Here is an 18178-nt window from a genome sequence, read left to right as displayed (position 1 = left end):
ACACTTGGAGTGTGTTCATTTCTCCCCACCTCCACCTCCACCCCCATCATCCTTCCACCCTTCAACACAAGTCATCGGTCATATGAAGTATGAGTTATAAGAGAGCTGCTAAAAAAATTGGGCCAATCTCAGTTATAATAATGGAGTGCTGTGGGACAGCAGGAGACATTGGGGTGTTTAGAATGTTATGTCCAATTCTGGGCATGGTATTTTAAGAGGCATGTTGATAAACTGGAACATTTCAGGAGAAGGGAAGAGTGCGTGAAAAAACTGGGTATATTACGCCCCAAGGAAAAAACAAACTTGGGGGAGAAAAGTATTAGAATGACTGACAGGTAGAAGCATAAGACCCAGTGTGTGAGCTCCAGGGTGAGGAAGTTACCAAAAAGAAATCTGACTCAGGGTGACCAAAAATTTTCTGAGAGCAAGAGGTAGTGTTTGATGGGATGGTTGCCATGTGACATTGAGCTTCCCCGCTGAGGTGACTATGATCCCAGAAGCCAGGAGCCACCTCCCAGGAATGAGGAAGAGAGCCAAAAGGGCAGTAAGCTGCCTTTGCTAAATTAACAGTGCCTGGACTTTGGGACATCGAGGAGCAGTCAAATGTTAAGAAATCAGAGGACCAATAAATAGCCTATAATCTTGCCATGGGCAGGATGAGCCCCATACCTGAGGGCATGAGCCTCACTCCTAGGAACACATGGTTTGGCAGCTCCCAGATCAGAAGTAGATTTGGGCCAGTCTGTGATAGCATGAGGAGGCAGGGGGTGACGAGTATGGGGTGTTTGGCCTGAATACTCTGCACTGTCCTGAGGTCGGGTTTATTGTCTGCCAGGGAACCCTCAGGACGCCAGCCAACCCCACTTGCTCCTGCATTGTGTGTTTAAGTTTTGACCCAGAAAGAGCTCTCCTCCCAGGAGGCCTGCTGTGCCCTCCACATCTGCAGTGGGTGCCACCCCCCAGGCGGCTTGGGATCCAGAAGCCTCACTACTGTCTGTCCTAGATCAAGCTGCCTGTCTCTCTGCTGTATTTCCTGACTGGGCCAAATTCCTTCTGCATCCTCTAGATCAGGGGTCAGCAGACTTTTTCTGTAAAGGGATAGATAATAAATGTTTTAGACTTTGGATGCCACTTGGTGTCTTGCCGCTACTCAGCTCTGCTCTTGTAGTGCAAATGGCCGTAGCATGTCTCAATAAAACTTTACTTGCAAAGGCTGTGGCAACCTCTGCTGTAGATAAGCAAACCCATTTTATTCACTCAAGCGGCAGCCTGGTCTTTCTGCCAATTGGAGTCCACTATGGGCATTTGTCAATAAGTAGAGTGGCATGTGCCAAGTAAGGAAATTGAAAAAAGACAACCAACAAATGCACGTTTCCATCATCATTTGATTAAAAGAAAAAAGACATTTCTTTTTCAATCAATAGGATGATTCAGATCTCAGAGTAAAAGACAAAGCATGGACCAGAATCTAGGCTCCAGTAAATCACACAGTCTGGAAACCCTTCTGATCTTAGGGATTTTAATTTTTTAAATTTTTTTTATGGGCATTGAAGCCAAGGTAGGTCTCCTTTCCACTATTTTTGGTCAATTAAAATTCTGAGTTAAGTCCAAACTTTGCACTTATCTTTGTTAAATTTTAGCTCCCGGTTATTTTAGTTTCAATCCTAGATGAATATCATGGTTAAGGCCCTGGGCTTTGTCCTTTCCCAGCTGACTGGTCTAAGCCAACAGTGCCTCAGATGTGGTTTCAATAGAGATAACTCACAAAAACAAAAGCTCCCTGGGGTCCTCAATAATTTTTAAGTGTGTAAAAGGGTTCCAAGGCCAAAAGGTTTGAGAACCACTGGCCTAGGCCAATCCTGTGTCCCATCCCTTTGCCAAGGATGGTCCAGGGGTGGACAGGCTCAAGTCATTTGGGGCCTCAAGTCATATGAGGACAAGCTTGCTGGGGTTTGGGTAAAGAAATTTTCCTACTTTTAGGAAAGAGCCATAGAAAATCAGGCTGTCCCTCCTCCTGGACAAGCAGGCATCGGGGAGTCTGTGGCTGTCATCACCAATGGCAGTCACCTTCCATCAAGAGAGGTGCCAGCCTCAAGAAGAAGCCATCAGGATAGCAAGAGGAGAAATGGAAAGAACTCATCCTTTGGCAGCTTCTTAGGGCTGCTTTGTTAAAGAATTCTGAAGGGATCCCTGGGTGGCGCAGCAGTTTGGCGCCTGCCTTTGGCCCAGGGCGCGATCCTGGAGACCCGGGATCGAATCCCACATCAGGCTCCCGGTGCATGGAGCCTGCTTCTTCCTCCGCCTGTGTCTCTGCCTCTCTCTCTCTCTCTCTGTGACTATCATAAATAAATAAAAATTAAAAAAAAAAAAAAGAATTCTGAAGCCTGTTTTCTGCACCCCCAGTTACATGAGCCACATTTGTTTATTAGGCAAGTTGGAAATTTCTATTTCTTACAGCCCAGAGCATCCTTTCGAACCTTTAGGATGCCATCCATCATAAGAAGGTTCTTTCTTAGTTTTATGGCTTTTGACAATGTGATCACATAAACTTCCTGTCCTCAGATACTCAGTGATAGAAGTGGTAACCTGCAGGGGTCCTTCAAAACCGTCGGTACCCACTGATCAATGCTTGTTGGTCTCTCGTTATTAAAGCACCCTGCTCTGGCCAGATCTGAAGACCTCGTGTGTTTCCCCAAACCGGATGACAAGCCCTGGGAGGGAAGAAACTCAAGTCTCCACTCTGGTCCCCCAATTGGTCTCCATACAGAGCAGAACTGGCCAGAGGTTAGAATCTTAGAACAACTTCAGAAGTGGGTATGGTCGGTCTCAAGACCTCATGCTTTCTCCCTTCACTCTGCTGCTCTCTCCTCCCCACCCATGCTTCTCTAACACCCCCACCCCATCCTCCAAAGGACCAGTAAACCTGTCCATCTGGATTCCCACTGGGGAGTTTAGCCCACGGGGCTGCAAAAGAGCATCTCACAGGGGGCATGCACTGTACTAGGGAGGTAGCAGAAGCTAGAGGAAGGATAGGACACCTGGGTGGCTCAGTGGTTGAGCATCTGCCTTTGGCTCAGGTCATGATCCTGGGGTCCCAGGATCGAGTCCTGCATTGGGCTCCCCACAGGGAGCTTGTTTCTCCCTCTCACTGTGTCTCTGCCTCTCTCTGTATTTCTCATGAATAAATAAATAAAATCTTAAAAAAAAAAAAAAGAAACTAGAAGAAAGAACACAGGCTCTTTTTGGAATTAACTTGGTTTGACTCCTGCCTCCACTAGTTTCTGAGCATGTTCCTTAACCCCTCTGAGCCTTGGTCTCTTCATCTGCAAAATAGGGACAATTTTACAATGAATCTTTCTGAGGATTTCGTGTCACTGTATCAAGCAGCCAGCTCATGGTAGGTGGTCACTACAACAACAAACATTCATTGGGCACCTGGTAGGTGCCAGGCATTGTGCTGGGGTCTGGGGGCCTGGAAGTGAACAAGCGACTGATTTATCCCTGTAATATCCCTACACCTAGACCCAAGTCTGGCTCACAGTAGGTGCTTAGTAAATGTTGGTTAAGTGAATTAAAGCCTTTGAAGAGCTCATATTTTAGTGAGAGAGATGGATGCCCATGGCACATGCTGACAATTTCATTTAACGTAGTAGGTAGTAGGTGGGGGCCAATGAAACATATTAAGGGAGCCCATCCTGGGGGTGGGGAGGTGGGAAGAAAGGGCTTTCTGGAGTTGATGGGCAGGAGTGGAGTCTTGAAGGATGTGTGCAAATCAGGCAGGAAAAGTAAGGATGAGGGGCTCTCTGAAACTCCTGGGCACTCCAGGCACCCGGAGAAGCTCAGCCCACTGGTGAGCATCCCCTCTTAAATGGGCCAGCCCTACACCAGTCTGCTCGTTCCTTCCCATCAGAGCCCAAGACACCCCGAGAGCAAACATTTATTGAGCACTTACTGTAGCCAGGCACCCTGCTCAGCACTTCCCTGGGTTACCTCATTTGGTTCTCTTGACAAGTCTGTGAGGTCACAACCATTATTAGCCACATTTCCTCGATGGAGAAACTGAAGCACAGAGAAGTTAAGTCCTTCCCTCCCGGACCAAGGTCACAGTCAGGGTTCAGACTCTCCAGTCTGGGTCCAGGCATTTAGCCACCATGTTGCTTCTCTTTTGCTTTCATGACTAAATCACCCCCCGTCTCATGGTGGCACAGGGCAGTTCTCACCGTGTCTGGGTCTTCGAGAACACCATCTCCGTCATGAACACCAGACCAGGGCAGCGAGGCAGGCCCAGCGAACCCCAGGTGATGAGCAGGGGACATGGGGGGTAACAGGAGCAGCTCCCAGTCCCCTGATCTTGACCTGGGGCTGGCCCTACTCTGTCCTCTCCCAGAGGGCTTCTCACCCTACAGGCCCCCACCTGGAAAAGAGGGGCAGACAGGCTTACCCGCTTCTCATTGGACGAGTCATTCACGTTAACCCCGCAGGCCAGGTCCGGCCTGGGGAAGGTCTCCGACCAGCCATCCTGCGTGCAGTTTCGAAACATGGAACCTATGGGGGCCAAGCATCCTGCAGGTGAGCGGCACCCTATGGTCCCAGCAGCTATCCTCCGCTGGACCCCAAGCCCCCCACAGGACTTGAGGTCACCCCATCCCTCACCTCCATTCCCACCCCCACCCCACCCCTCACCTTCCCTTCCCAGGCTCCAATCTCAGCTCCAAGGTCCCTTGGCGCTCCAGGAGGGACTTCCCCATACTCCACCCCTACTGGCTGGGGTGCCACTTCTGGCTTTTTTGAGGGTTTTCCCAAAACAGGGGCTGCTCCCAATCCGCTGGGTGTTCACAGGAGGTGAATAATAAACCTTCACGCTGGTAGGACACCAGTACTCTTTCAAGGGATTGCAGTGTCCCATAAGATTCAAGAGGCCAAGTGTCGTGCTCAAGGACAACAGTCTCAAGCAATTTTGATTATACAAACCCCAACCAAAAAAACCCATTCATCTCACTAATGATGACTTATTTACTCAATTATAAAACTCTGAGCTCTACTATAATAACACATGGTGATTACTACGTGCCAGACACCGTTCTAAGCCTATGGCAGGTAGCAACTCATTTAATCCTAGCAAGACTATGAGCTAGGCAGTTACTTTTCCTGTAAAATAAATTATAACGTGTAAATACTGCATCCATTTTACAGTTGGGGAAACTGAGGCAAAAGCAGTTAAATAATCTGCTTAAGATGACAGCATAGGATGTGGGGGAAATGAGATTTGACCCCAGGTCTCCGACCCTTAATCTTAGCCACACACTATGTACTGGCCCCCTTTCTTTCTCCTGCTTATCCTAATCCCAGGTCTGCACTGTCGTTTCATGGGTGGCTTCCCCGAGAATCTGGCACCCTTGGAAAGGATCTGGCCACACCCATGGTGAAATTTCCTCTGGCTCCTGGTGCTACTGCCACACCAAGGAAGTTCCATTTCAAATCTAACTCCACAACCTGCTAACCAACACCTGAAAACCACCACCAGAGCAGCGGCACTGAAGTCAACCTCCGAGGGGGCCACCCCTCATGGAAAGGAGGGACTTCTCAGTCCTTCAGGCCACACCTCTGCATTTCTCTGCATTGTGAATCACAGGATAACTGGAGTCTTCCCGCAGAGCTCACTGCCCTTCTCCAGCACAGGGCCAAAGCCAAGTCCAGAGCCCCACACACAGTGGTGGCTGGCTTTCCCGCCTCCCCTGGCAGAGGATGAGTTCCTGAGGGCTCCAGGTGCCTACCCAGACCCCTTGCTCATCTATTTGCTGACCAGCTGGCCAGAAGAGCCACTGAGTGCAGCTGAAGCGCCCTCTCTAAACTCTTCTATAAGAGAACAGGGAAGTTTGCCCACAAGGACCTTTTAGAACAGCAGCCTGAAGACATGGGAAGGGGAGCTGCCAGCTGAGAAGGAAGCCTTGGGAAGCCACCAGGAGGAGGTGCCCTCCATTGACTGAATGGTTCACAGGGTTCAGGGTCAAACAGGTTCCACTGAACTAGAGAAATCTGGCTGGCATTTCTAGAACCAGCCACGATGCTAATGTACAGATTCTGATCGAATTGTCATAGCACCCAGTGAGGGAGGTACCACTAGTTTATTCTACAGACAAGAAAACCGAGCCCCAGAATTGAGCAACAGTCCCCAACCAGGATGTGACTCTGCAGTCCCGGGGAAGCTTCTAGCACCAGGAGACCACGGACTTCTGGATCTAGGGAATGCCAGTCCGTGAGGGCTCCTGAGACCTGGAGGACGGGTTTCCAACTAGTCAGATCTGAGTCTGAAACCCGGCACTGCCTCTTGGCCATCTGGGTGTGACCTTAGGGGCATCACTTCTCTGTGCCCAGTGAGAATAACCACTCACCCTGCAAGACTGGGCAGGAAACATGATAGCATGCGTAAAGGGCCCAGGCTGGTGCCAGGCACAAGTGAACACCAGAGTGTGACTCCCTCCTCCTTTTAGCTTTTCCAAAATAGACCAGGGGTGGTGGGGCTTGGAGTCATGGAATTGAGGAGGGGGTGGGAGATTTCCACAGTTAAGTCGAGGGAGTGAGGCTGTGCAACAGGAAAGAATGGTGGTCAGATTTAGGCCGGCTGGATGGGAAGTTGAATTCAGAGAACACAAACTCCCTGGAGCCCAGAGCTAGGTATCGTATCAGTGTGTCCCTTGAGGCTGGCCTGGGCTGCCTGTTTGAGGGTCTCCTCCTCACTGACCCAGTGGGATGCCCCAGACAGAGGCTGCATGTGATCCAGGCCAGGCCCTGGTGTGGCAGAGACAAGGGTTGGGCTCTCTCTAGAGTCCCTTCAACCCCACCCACTTCCTCTGGAGTTAATTTCTAATAGGTCAGGGGTCGTTACCAGGTTCAGGACACTGTATACCTTGAGGTTCCTTGCAGGTACAGTCAGTATTTTTGTGCATGTACATATGTGCAGTTTGGAGAAGAGCCCATCCACAGCTTTGATCCAATTCTCAAAAGGCTCCAGGACCCTAACCAGGCTAGGAACCTCTACTGCTTTAAGGCTCCAATCTCAAGATAGAAGGGAAAGGCCAAAGCCTGCCCCTGCCCGGGAGGTGTGTTTTCTAACTAGGAACTCTGGAAGACCGATGCTCCATTAAGAATCACAGGAATGCATCCTGGAGGGAACATTCGAGGCCTTGGCACACACAGAAAAATATCTGGGGGCAGATTCCGGCCGGCAGTTTCTTCGGTCACATGGACAACCAACCTGTCTGGGCCCCTGTAGTGGGTGCCCTGAGAAATAATTCAACTTATGATTATTATTTTCTTGTTTCAAAAGGAAGGGTTGGTCCAAAACACCAGACTGTCCTCATGTCCTCCCTGGGTGCTCCTCCCTGCGTTGGGGGCCCCTGGAATCCTGTGGGACTGAGGGAAGCTTTCCTTCCTGACCAGGTGGGCGGATGTTGGGATCTATGGGGCGGGAAGGTGATGCTCAGAAGATGGTTCTTGGTGACTGGGGCCAGACTAGTGCTGACCCGCGCCCCTGGACTGGCTGGTACCCTGGGCCTGGGGCTGGGGGGTTGCGGGGGAGGGTGAGCTGACACTGCCCCCCAACAAGCGCAGGGCTCTCAGCCGGCTGGGCCTCCCCTGGACGCCCAGACGGGTGGTTCCTGCGGCCCCGCAGCGACACCGCGTGGCAGCAAGAAGAAACTGCAGCAGAGGTAGGGGCGGGACCCCAGCTTCCTCACCCGCAGTGAGCAGACCTGGACCTGCACCTGGACCTGCACCCCCGGTGAACTCCCGCGGGTCTTTTTTTTTTAAGTATTTTTTTTTATTGGAGTTCAGTTTGCCAACATATAGCATAACACCCAGTGCTCATCCCATCAAGTGCCCCCCCTCAGTGTCCATCACCCAGTCACCCTCACCCCCTGCCCACCTCCCTTTCCACCACCCCTAGTCCGTTTCCCAGAGTTAGGAGTCTCTCGTGTTCTGTCTCCCTCTCTGATATTTCCCACACATTTTCTCTCCAGTGGGTCTTGAGCAATTAAAGCGTAGGGGATCCTCCAAAAGGAGTCAGTGGGCTACTAGTTAATGAGGCAGGCAGGCGTTCTAGCAAGTGATCGGAATGATTTGGCCATGAGCACGGCTCTAACTGGCCCGGCTGCAGGAAGGTAGGAGGGATGATGGTGGGGGAGGCAGAGGTGTTGCCAGCGCCGTGAGGGAGAGGCTGGGAGAGGAGGAGAGCTTCAAGTCCCTCCAACAGGAGAACTCGGTCAGCGAGGAAGGAGCACTGGACAGGGAATCCAGGATCTGGTCCTGGCCTTGCATCTGACCAGCACATTGCTCCAGGTCAACCAAGTGTGGATTAATCTTGTGTGTTGCGAGCTCTGTGGACCCCCGACACAGACTTGGAAGGGTGATGCTGGGAGGAAAAGACTGTTGGTAGGCCTGCAGGCATGTGTGTGCAGGATGGAGGTTGTGGGAGGGCAACAAGGGAAAAGAGAGGGAGAGAAAGGACAAAGGAAGATATTTAGGGGTGCCTGGGTGGCTCAGTCAGCTAAGCATCTGCCTTCAGCTCTGGTCGTGGTCTCCAGGTCCTGGGATCCAGCTGTGAGTCAGGGCTTCCTGCTCGGCAGGGAGCCTGCTCTCTCTCTCTCTCTCTCCCTCTCATTCTCTCCCCCATCCCTCCCCACTGCTCGTTCTCTCTCTCTCTCTTGCAAATAAATAAATAAAATCTTTTTTTTTAAGAAAAGGAAGATATTTAAAATTAATTTCCAAGCCCAGACTTATAGATTGGTCTTGTTTATTCTCCCCATTTTACAGGGGAGAAAATCGAGGCTGAGAATGAATAACTTGGGCTCTCAGGCGGAGATTGACACCTGGCTGGACCATGCTTTCCCACGTCCCTCGCAGGTCGGTGTCACCACCCTACTGAGTTCTGGCAGAGGCAGTGTGGGCAGAAGCAGGATCATGTGCAGGCCTGGTGCTAATCAGGGACAGCTGGTGTGGACGTCAGGCAGGCAGGTAGTGTCTGTATGAAGGCTTTGAGATTTGGGACACCTGTGTCAGCAGCTGGTATTATCCAAGCCGTAAGTGGAGAAGGGGGACTCGAACCTGTCTCCTGGTCCCCTGCAGTTCCCGTCTGCTGGGCATCAATGGCTGAGCGGGAGATTGTGCTCCTCAGATCTGGGGGGGGAGGGGTTATGTGCACATGTGTGTGCACCTGCATACTAGAGAATTACACGGTGAGGAATTTACACTCCTCTCCCACACTTCATGGTCTTGGTCCCCCACCCCCAGTCATCCTTTCCTTACCTGGCTTTGGGATGCTGGTGGGTTTCAGTGTTAGACCATCTTTTCTGGTTCATTCTCATTAAGGTCCTCATTAGTCAGGGAAGAAGGACAGCAGGGCCAGGCTAGGCTTTAGGCTTTAAATGACCTCATGGAGGGCAGGGGCCAAAGGCCACGAAACTACCTTGCTTCCAGCCAGCGTCACCCCCATCTCGAGGTTGGAGTCCCACCTTGACCATGGCTTCGAGGACAGTGCATTGGTTTTGAAGTTGGAGAAATCTGGGTTTGAATCTTAGTTTCTCCACCTTCTAGCTGTGAACCTTAGGCAAAGTGCTAAAGTTCTCGTAGTCTCTGTTATTTTTGCTCATTATTGGGTCAAGGGGAAGAGGCAAGGTCTCTGACGTACAGGGCAGTTGTGACAGTTAAATGAGCCCATGTTTATGAAAATGCCCAGCATGGACTGGGGCTTTAGACCATGTCAGTCCCTGAATATTCCCTGTCGGAGACAGTCCCACCTCCCTCCTCAAATTAAGAAAATCCTTGGGCAATCCGGGTGGCTCAGCAGTTTAGCACCGCCTTCAGTCCAGGGCCTGATCCTGAAGACCTGGGATCGAGTCCCATGTCAGGCTCCCTGCATGGAGCCTGCTTCTCCTTCTGCTTATGTCTCTGCCTCTGTGTGTGTGTGTGTCTCTCATGAGTAAATAAACAAAATCTTAAAAAATAAAAATAAAAATCCTTGTAAACTGCAGTATTCCCCAGGGCAAGAGATCCCCAGGAGGCCAGGGGCTTTCAGGGAGGGCAAGTTTATCAGCAGGACCTAGTAGAATGGACAGATAGGAAGGAAGTGTTCTGGAAAGCTTGGTTGTGCCAGGGTGGGACCCAGACCCAGGGCCTGGAACAAACGGTCTGGTTGCTAAGGGGACAGAAGCATGGAAGGAAATGGAGGAGCATATATGGGGGTATGGGACAGAGAGAAGCAAGCCCAGTCTCCTTTATCATGTCCTAGTAAAGGCCTCCTGGCCCCCTCCCTTAGGACCCTGCAATCGAGCCCACCCCATACCCCCAAGCAAGGCCTCCAATCCCCAGCAGGGACCACCTCCCACCATTCCATCCACCGCTTGTCCCCAGAGGTTCCTGGGCCTCCAGGCCAGTGCGTGCCCCCACAAGAGGGCCACCTCCTGCCTCACAGCCAGCACCCCATGCACTGAGTGGTTACCGTTTCTGCCAGTGAGCATCCGGAGGAATTGCGGGCACCCCACTTCCACAGTCTGTCCCAGAACGGAGGAGGGCCAGCAGCTCATGTTGTCCCACAGCCCCTCGCAACCTGCCAAGAGGAGCCACGGCATTAGACAGGATGGAGCATGGGCCGAGGGCCTCCCCCACCACCTGTCACCGTCCCCAGCGCTCCGGGGCCTGCTCAGAGTTCCCATTAGGCAGTGACTCTCCGGGTCAGGAACCAAAGGCTGTCTGATGTGCCTTTGTATCTCTGGGGCCATCTACACAGTAAGCACTCACGCTGAAGGCACGAAGGAAGGAAAGAACACATATTATCTGATATCAGCCTTACAAGGGCAGGTCTGGATTTCTCTAGAACAGAAGAGAGAATACCTCTTGGTGGCAGCTTGCATTAGACTGGGGAGTGGGGGATCTCTAGCCTGGCTGCGTAGTGTCACCATCTAAGGAGCTTTAAAAACATACACCTTTAAAGCTTTACATCTAAGGAGCTTTAAAAACACCCAGGGATCCTGATTTAACTGGTCTGGGGAGGGGCCCAGGCATGACACTGCATTACCACAGGCTCCTGTGCCCTTCCCGGCGTGCATCCCTTGGAAAACAGGCTTGCGTCTGTGCACTGACTCCTGAATTCCAGGATCTGGTCAGCCAGGTTCCAGCTGTGGACACTGCTCACCAGACCAGAGCAGAGACCGCCAGAGCTTGCGGGCTCCCGGTGACTCTGGCCTCCCCAGCTGCCCCTGGGACGGCGACACTGTGTTGGGAAGGCCCGTAACAGGTGATCTGCTGTGTCTACGTGAGTTATTCTAGCGTCTGGAGTCTGAAAGATGGGGCTGACCCATGTCCTTTCTCTTCTGCAGAAGTCTCCATATATGACTGCAGGATGCCTCATTTACAATGAGCCACATCTCTTGTATTCGAAGCAGTTGGGGCATTTTCCAGCCGTGGAAAAATGCAAGGGCCTCTTTCCTCACTTTGGGAGAAATGAATTCAGGGCTGGGCCTGGCCAGGTCAGCCAAGGCACGGGCCCACGGCTCCTGCCCAGGTCAGACAACCCACATCCAGTTGGCCAGACAGACGGAGAGGGTGCCAGGGCATCTGGCAGGATTCCTGACCTGGGTCATCAGGCTGGGCCCATGGGGACACTGCCCTGGTGCAGATGGCAGCAGAGGAGCAGCTGGTGGTAAGGTGGGAGCAGACTCCCCTCCACATGAGTAGGGTCCCCCTGACAGCTGGCTCATATCAGCCCTACAGGAGAAAAGCCTGGGGATGGGGCCAACCCAGATCAGCACTGCACATGCATCAGACCCTGTGGAGCCCGTAGGGGTTGGGTAAGGTCACTGGCCCACAGCGTGGGTGATGGAGATGAGGAGCCCAAGCCCCAAAAGGCAAAGTGACGGGATCCCTGGGTGGCACAGCGGTTTGGTGCCGGCCTTTGGCCCAGGGCGCGATCCTGGAGACCCCGGATCGAGTCCCACGTCGGGCTCCCGGTGCATGGAGCCTGCTTCTCCCTCTGCCTGTGTCTCTGCCCCCCTCTCTCTCTCTCTCTGTGACTATCATAAACAAATAAAAAATTAAAAAAAATATTAAAAAAAAAGGCAAAGTGACATGAGCAAGAGGACAGAGCTAATCCTGGTGGAGCCGGAATCCCAACCTCCAGGCTGCTTGGTGGCAGCAGACCTGATGCTACTACCTCCACGGGGCATTGCTCGTGTCTTGAGCACTGTGATGTGCTATGATGCAGCCACACTCTCTCTCCCAGCCTCAACTCAGAGGGCGTTGGAACAGACCTAGTGTTCCCAGTATGAGGAGCACATCCCCAGTGGCATGCTCTTCTAGCTGGTACATGGCTAAATGCTTTCCATTTTAATAGGTTACTCTTTTTTTTTTTAAAGAGGATTTAATATGCATTAAAAAGTTATAGAACTAGCATGTCACAGCTGTGATTTTATACCTGTTATTATTTAGGATGAGGCTAAGTTAAAAAGTAAAAGTCTATTGAAGAAAAGGGAATCCTTGGGGCGCCTGGGTGGCTCAGTCATTTGGGCATCTGACTCTTATTTTTGGCTCAGGTCATGATCTCAGGGTCTGGAGATTGAGCCCGGCATCGGGCTCTAGGCTGAGCACAGGGTCTGCTTGAGATTCTCCGTTGCCCTCTGCCCCTCTCCCCACTCACATTCTCTCTCTCTTTCTCCAAAATAAATAAATACATCTTTTTAGGAACGTAGGAAGGAAAAAAAAAAAAAACATAAGAGGGACGCTCATACACTGTTGGGGGAATGTAAACTGGTACAACCACCATGGAAAACAGTATTGGAGGCGCCTCAAAAAATAAAAATAGTACTACCGCACGATCCAGCAATCACACTTCTGGGTATATCCCCCCAAAAGTGAAATCAGGACCTCAAAGAGATCTCTGCACTCCCGTGTCCACTGCAGCATTGTTCACAATAGCCAAGCTGTGGAAGCAGCCCACGTGTTCACCGAACCATGACTGGATAAGGAAGATTACAATGGCGCATTACTCAGCCTTAAAAACTAAAGAAATCCTCCCACTTGTGACTTGTGGTAAACAAGAATTCTGGTGTGAACAATATGCTTGGGAGAAAACAGAAAAGGAGCAAGACTTCCCTCGGACTGGGAAGAAAAGGAAGGCAAGTGATGAGTGGGATGTACAAGGTTCCAGAAAGAGGTGTGAGAGCCCTGCCGTCCAGCCAGCCCTGGATGGTGGGATAGCCCAGAGGAGAAAGGGCTGTAGGGACCGTCTAGACCAGCAGGACAAGCCTTGCAGAGCCCATGCCTCCCAGCGAAGCACAGAAATCTGTTGGCCACCGCTCTCAAGACCACTCTCTTGGCTACCAAGCTCAGGACCACGTGGGCTCCCCCAGATACCAGGGTGCCCTGTGGATCTCTGATACCCTGGGCAAGATGTGGGGAAGAGCCACAAAATCCCAAGGCTTAGGTTAGGTTTCTTCACCCCAGGAGAATGGAGTCAGAATTAAAGTTACAGAAAACTGAGAAAGTTCTCTTTTTGCCCACTGGAGTTGATGGACAGACATCGGTCTCCTTTGCTCTTGTGAAGCCCCTGGCACTGGGCCAGCCGAGGCTCGGTGACGTAGCCTCCTTCTGTCCTGCAGTCCTGCTGTCCTGCCTCACCCCCTGCCCCTGTAGAGAGGGGTGGCCCATGGGCAGGTCTGGCAACGGGGAGGGGCTGGATTACAGGTAAAGGTGATCCAAGAGAGGGCAGCACAGTGCCTGGCATCTCTACATCCCCACCCAGCCCAGTGCCTGACAAACAGCCAGCCTTCTGCCAACTGCATGTCTGCCCTGCATCCACCCGGAGGGGAGCATCCATCTTCCAGGCCTTGATTTATTTATAAATGAGCTCAGATGGCCAGACGATAACCCGAGAGCATTTCCGGAGCCTTGTGTCAGGCGGCAGTGCCATGGGGCCAGGACCAAGCCAGGCCCCCGGGGATGTGCCGGGTGGGGACAGAGGGTCCTCCGGCCCTCCAAGCCCCCTACACCACCCCTGCTGCTTGCTGGGCCAGCTAAGGGAGGTCACGGGGACCCAAGTTCCTCCTGGCCTCGCCCTTCGGGTCCTTCCTTAGCTTCTGCCTGCATCAGTGTTAACTCTCTCCTCCCACTAGAGCTGCCGTAGCCATCTTCCAGGTGCCTCCTGCCCCTGCTCACTGCCACCCACCATGTGTCCTCCCCGAGGCCCCGCAGCAGTTCAGGGGCTCCTGCAGCCACCCGTTCCTCGGCTTCATCGCGTCTCTCTTTACCTTTCTCAGCTACCCCAGCCCCATCCCTAGGCCATCCACCGGGCAACTCGGTGAGGCCTCCTGGGCTTTGCTAATGAGCTGATCTACAGTATCCGGGTCAGGAAAGGTGGTGCCCTCCAGGTGATGGCTGGACCACACACAGGAGTGGTCAGGATGGGGTCAGGGTCAAGGGAACTGAAGTCCCAGGTGAAAAAGACATTTCAAAGCAGAGCACGGGAGGAACAGCTAAACAGCCTGGAGGTCGGGGGCCAGTTCTCTTTAAACCAGGAAGCATGCGGCACCTGGGTGGCTCAGTGGTTGAGGATCTTCCTTCGGCTCAGGGCATGATCCTGGGATGGAGTCCTGCAATCAGGCTCCCTGCAGGGAGCCTGCTTCTCCCTCTGCCTATGTCTCTGCCTCTCTCTGTGTCTCTCATGAATAGATAACTAAAATCTTTTTTTAAAAATCCCAAAACCAGGAAGCACAAGCTGTTCCACAGAATACACTGCATTGGGAGTAGTGAGTTCCCCACCACTAAAAGTATTCAAGCAGGGCACGGAATTAGCAGACTGGAAAATACTTTAGATGTTGCATGGAGGCTTCGAGAGATACGAGGAAGGACCCTTCGAGCCTGAGGCTGAAGGCTGCTTTCCTTAAGGTGAGCTCCTGAGCACTGTGCGCTGAGCCCGTCCCCTCTCAGGCACTGGGCAAACTGTACATTGCCCTGCAGAATCCTCTCATCCACCCCAATAGCTCTTTCTCACCCGGCCTAAAGCTCTTTGTTTCATGCTGCCTCTCCCATGAATTAAAGATTAATTAGCATCAACAGTCTGTCTTTTTTTTTTTTTTTTTTTCTAACTTCTAAATCCCTTCTTAGGAGTGTGAGGGTATCAATCATTCACAGCTCAGGCGGGGTTGCAAACTACAAAATTCTCTGGATTTAGAGTCAAGACATGTGAGATAGAGTCCTATTTCAGCTCTGGGTGATCCTGAGTCTCTTGGGGCCTCTATTTTCCTCATCTGTGAATTGGGGTTAATCACAGTACCTACTTTCGGGGTAAAAACTAAAAAAAAAAAAAAAAGAAGAAGAAGAAGTCTGAAATGTTACACAAACATAAGTTACTTGTTTCTGAAAAATGAGCCAAGATTTGTTGTGCCGAGCAAAGGAGAGGGGAAGTGAGCTGTGGGCAGGGTGGGCGTGTCAGGCACTGGGGGAAGACAGTTGGCTTCTGGAACCCTTCAAGAGGAGAATCCAGAAAAGGAGCTGGGAATGTTTGCTAGAAAAAAACTGTGTTAGGGATCCCTGGGTGGCGCAGCGGTTTGGCGCCTGCCTTTGGCCCAGGGCGCGATCCTGGAGACCCGGGATCGAATCCCACGTCGGGCTCCCGGTGCATGGAGCCTGCTTCTCCCTCTGCCTGTGTCTCTGCCTCTCTCTCTCTCTCTCTCTCTCTGTGACTATCATAAATAAATAAAAATTTAAAAAAAAAGAAAAAAACTGTGTTAAAAGCAGCATGTCTGAAATACTGGTGTAGACTACAGTGTGAATGAACCTCGAAAACATGCTCAGTGGGAGAAGGCAGAAACAGGTCACATACTGTAGGATTCTGTTTAGAAATCCAAGGTCAGGAGCACCCGGGTGGCTCAGTGGTTGAGTGTCTGCCTTCGGCTCAGGTCGTGACCCCGGGTCCTGGGATCGAGTCCCACATCGGGGTCCCCATGGGGAGCCTGCTTCTCCCTCTGTCTGTGTCTCTGCTTCTCTCTGTGTCTCTCATGAATAAATAAACAAAATCGGTTAAAAAAAAGAAGAAATTGGGATCCCTGGGTGGCGCAGCGGTTTAGCGCCTGCCTTTGGCCCAGGGCGCGATCCTGGAGACCCGGGATCGAATCCCACGTCGGGCTCCCGGTGCATGGAGCCTGCTTCTCCCTCTGCCTATGTCTCTGCCTCTCTCTCTCTCTCTGTGACTATCATAAATAAATTTAAAAAAAAAAAAAAAAAAGAAGAAATTTAGGGTCAGCAAATCCGTTGAGACAGGAAGAAGATTTGTGGTTGCCGGGGGCAGGGGATGGGGGCAGTGAGCAGGGTTTGTTTACTGGGGATGGGGTTTTACTTTGGGGCAATGAAAATGTTTTGGAACTGGAGGGATGCTGGCTGCACGGCCCTGTGTGCCCTGAATGCCGATGACCTGTTCACTCTATACTGGTTCAGTTTGGTTAAGTTATGTGAATTTCACCTCATTCGCTCCCTCCCCTTTCCCCGCCCCCCAAAAAGAAGTCAGCCTGTCCCCTCCTGCTCATGTTCTTCAGGACAGGGCAACCAGCTAGCAGAGACAAGAAGAAAGAGGGAATGAATGGCAAGTCCCCACTTTGAAGGCAAGGACATGAAGTCCCAGAGAGGATTAGTGTCTTGCTCAAGGTCACACAGCCCCTATGTGACAGAGGAATGCACATGTCTTTGTGATTGCCAAGCCCACACCTTTCCTGCCACCATACCAACTCTCTGGAACATTCTTCCCCATGGAGAGTCAAAGCCCTTCCACCAGCCAGCTCCAAGGGGGTATCAGCTTCTGTAAACAGAGCAATAAATAGCCCGGTAGAGTGGTTCATGCAGCTATTAGGGTGACCCTGAAATGTTCCCACAAAATGCTGGGAAGGCCTTGGCCACCTAACCCGGAATAGCTGAAGAGTTAATTTTTTATTTGTGATAAGTGTGCCGGGCTAGGGGACAGCTCCGTGAGTGGCATTTCCTGTGACTCGTCTGGTGATCAAACATTAACCTCCTCCCCAGGGAGGACTGGACAGCTTAACCATTAACCCCACGCCCCCAACCGAGAGTCCGGCCAGCCCCTCCTGCCTCAGGCTCCGAGAGGAGACGGATCCTTGCTGGGGACGGAGGGCCTGTGGGCCTGTGGCCTGGGTGGCCCAGGGACCGGGCAGTCTCGAGAGCAAGGCCCGGGCCAGCTTACATGTTCTGCTCTGTCTTCCCAACCTCTCGGCAGAGCGAGCCTGAAGACTTTTCCAGCAGGCCAGGTGCTGGGACATCCTGTGCCTCGAGGGCTTTTTAACTAGGCTTTCCACGCCACGGATCCGCTTTCCCAAATGAAAATTGCAGAAGGCCGACATGCCAAACAGATCCCACAGGACCCTGTGTGTGTGTTGGGTGGTGGTGGTGGGGGGGGGGTGTCGAGGAGAGGAGCCTGGCCACCTTCTCACTCACCTGCCCCGGCCTCACCAAACATTCTTGAACACTGCAAATCCAGCACAGTCCCTTTCTCATACGGAGAGAGTGGGTCCAGAAGGAGGGTATGCTCAGGGCCTTCCAAGGGAGTTAGAGGCAGAACCAGGGCGGGAGCTCCTAATGAGCTTTCTCGGACGTGGAGGACCATTAGGACCACATGGGAGCCTTAAGGAGAAAGGATGAGCAGACCTGCTCCAGATCAGTCAACCCAGAACCCGGTGTGGGCACGTTCACAGCCACCCCAAGCACTGTGTGTGTGAGGTCGGTGTCTGTAGTGCCTGGGAGCAGTTCCAGATAGTGGAGCCTCCCCGGGCAGGGCTGAGCATGCAGGTGGACAGCAGGCCCAGGTGGAGCCTAGGCATCCACAGCAGAGGCCAGCCTGGTCTCTGCGGACCCAGCAGAGGGGCCATAAGAGAAGCCCCCTGCCACCACGAGATCCCTGCCTCTATATATGGCCAATGGTGTCGTGAGTTCCCCATGATATCCTCATTTTTAAATGGGCAGTTGGAGAGATCTGGCCCAAGATCACGGAGAGGAAGCAACAGCACTGAGACTCTGGCTGGCTCCGTCTGTCCTGCAGCCTGGCGTGCACTCCTGGTGCTCAGCTCACAGCCAACTGCTTCCCCCCACGGGTACAGGAGCACATGTGCCCTCATGGTGTGGGAGC

General features: G+C 52.2%; 1 protein-coding gene across 3 annotated transcripts in view; it reads right to left on the bottom strand.

The window, feature by feature from the left end:
* SCTR (secretin receptor) overlaps positions 1 to 18178 on the bottom strand; it is a 72561-nt gene that overhangs the window by 24469 nt on the left and 29914 nt on the right. For all 3 annotated transcript variants that reach the window (XM_026017745.2, XM_072757561.1, XM_026017746.2), the window contains exons 3-4: positions 10496 to 10603; positions 4442 to 4545 (exon numbers count right to left, since the gene is read on the bottom strand). In XM_026017745.2, the coding sequence (XP_025873530.1) occupies positions 4442 to 4545; positions 10496 to 10603 (212 nt within the window). The remainder of the gene's footprint in view (positions 1 to 4441; positions 4546 to 10495; positions 10604 to 18178) is intronic.

This window comes from Vulpes vulpes, chromosome 5 (assembly GCF_048418805.1).
Source record: "Vulpes vulpes isolate BD-2025 chromosome 5, VulVul3, whole genome shotgun sequence".
NCBI lineage: Eukaryota > Metazoa > Chordata > Mammalia > Carnivora > Canidae > Vulpes > Vulpes vulpes.
The sequence above is the reverse complement of the archived record's forward strand: the minus strand, read 5'-3'. Positions and strand labels throughout refer to the sequence as shown.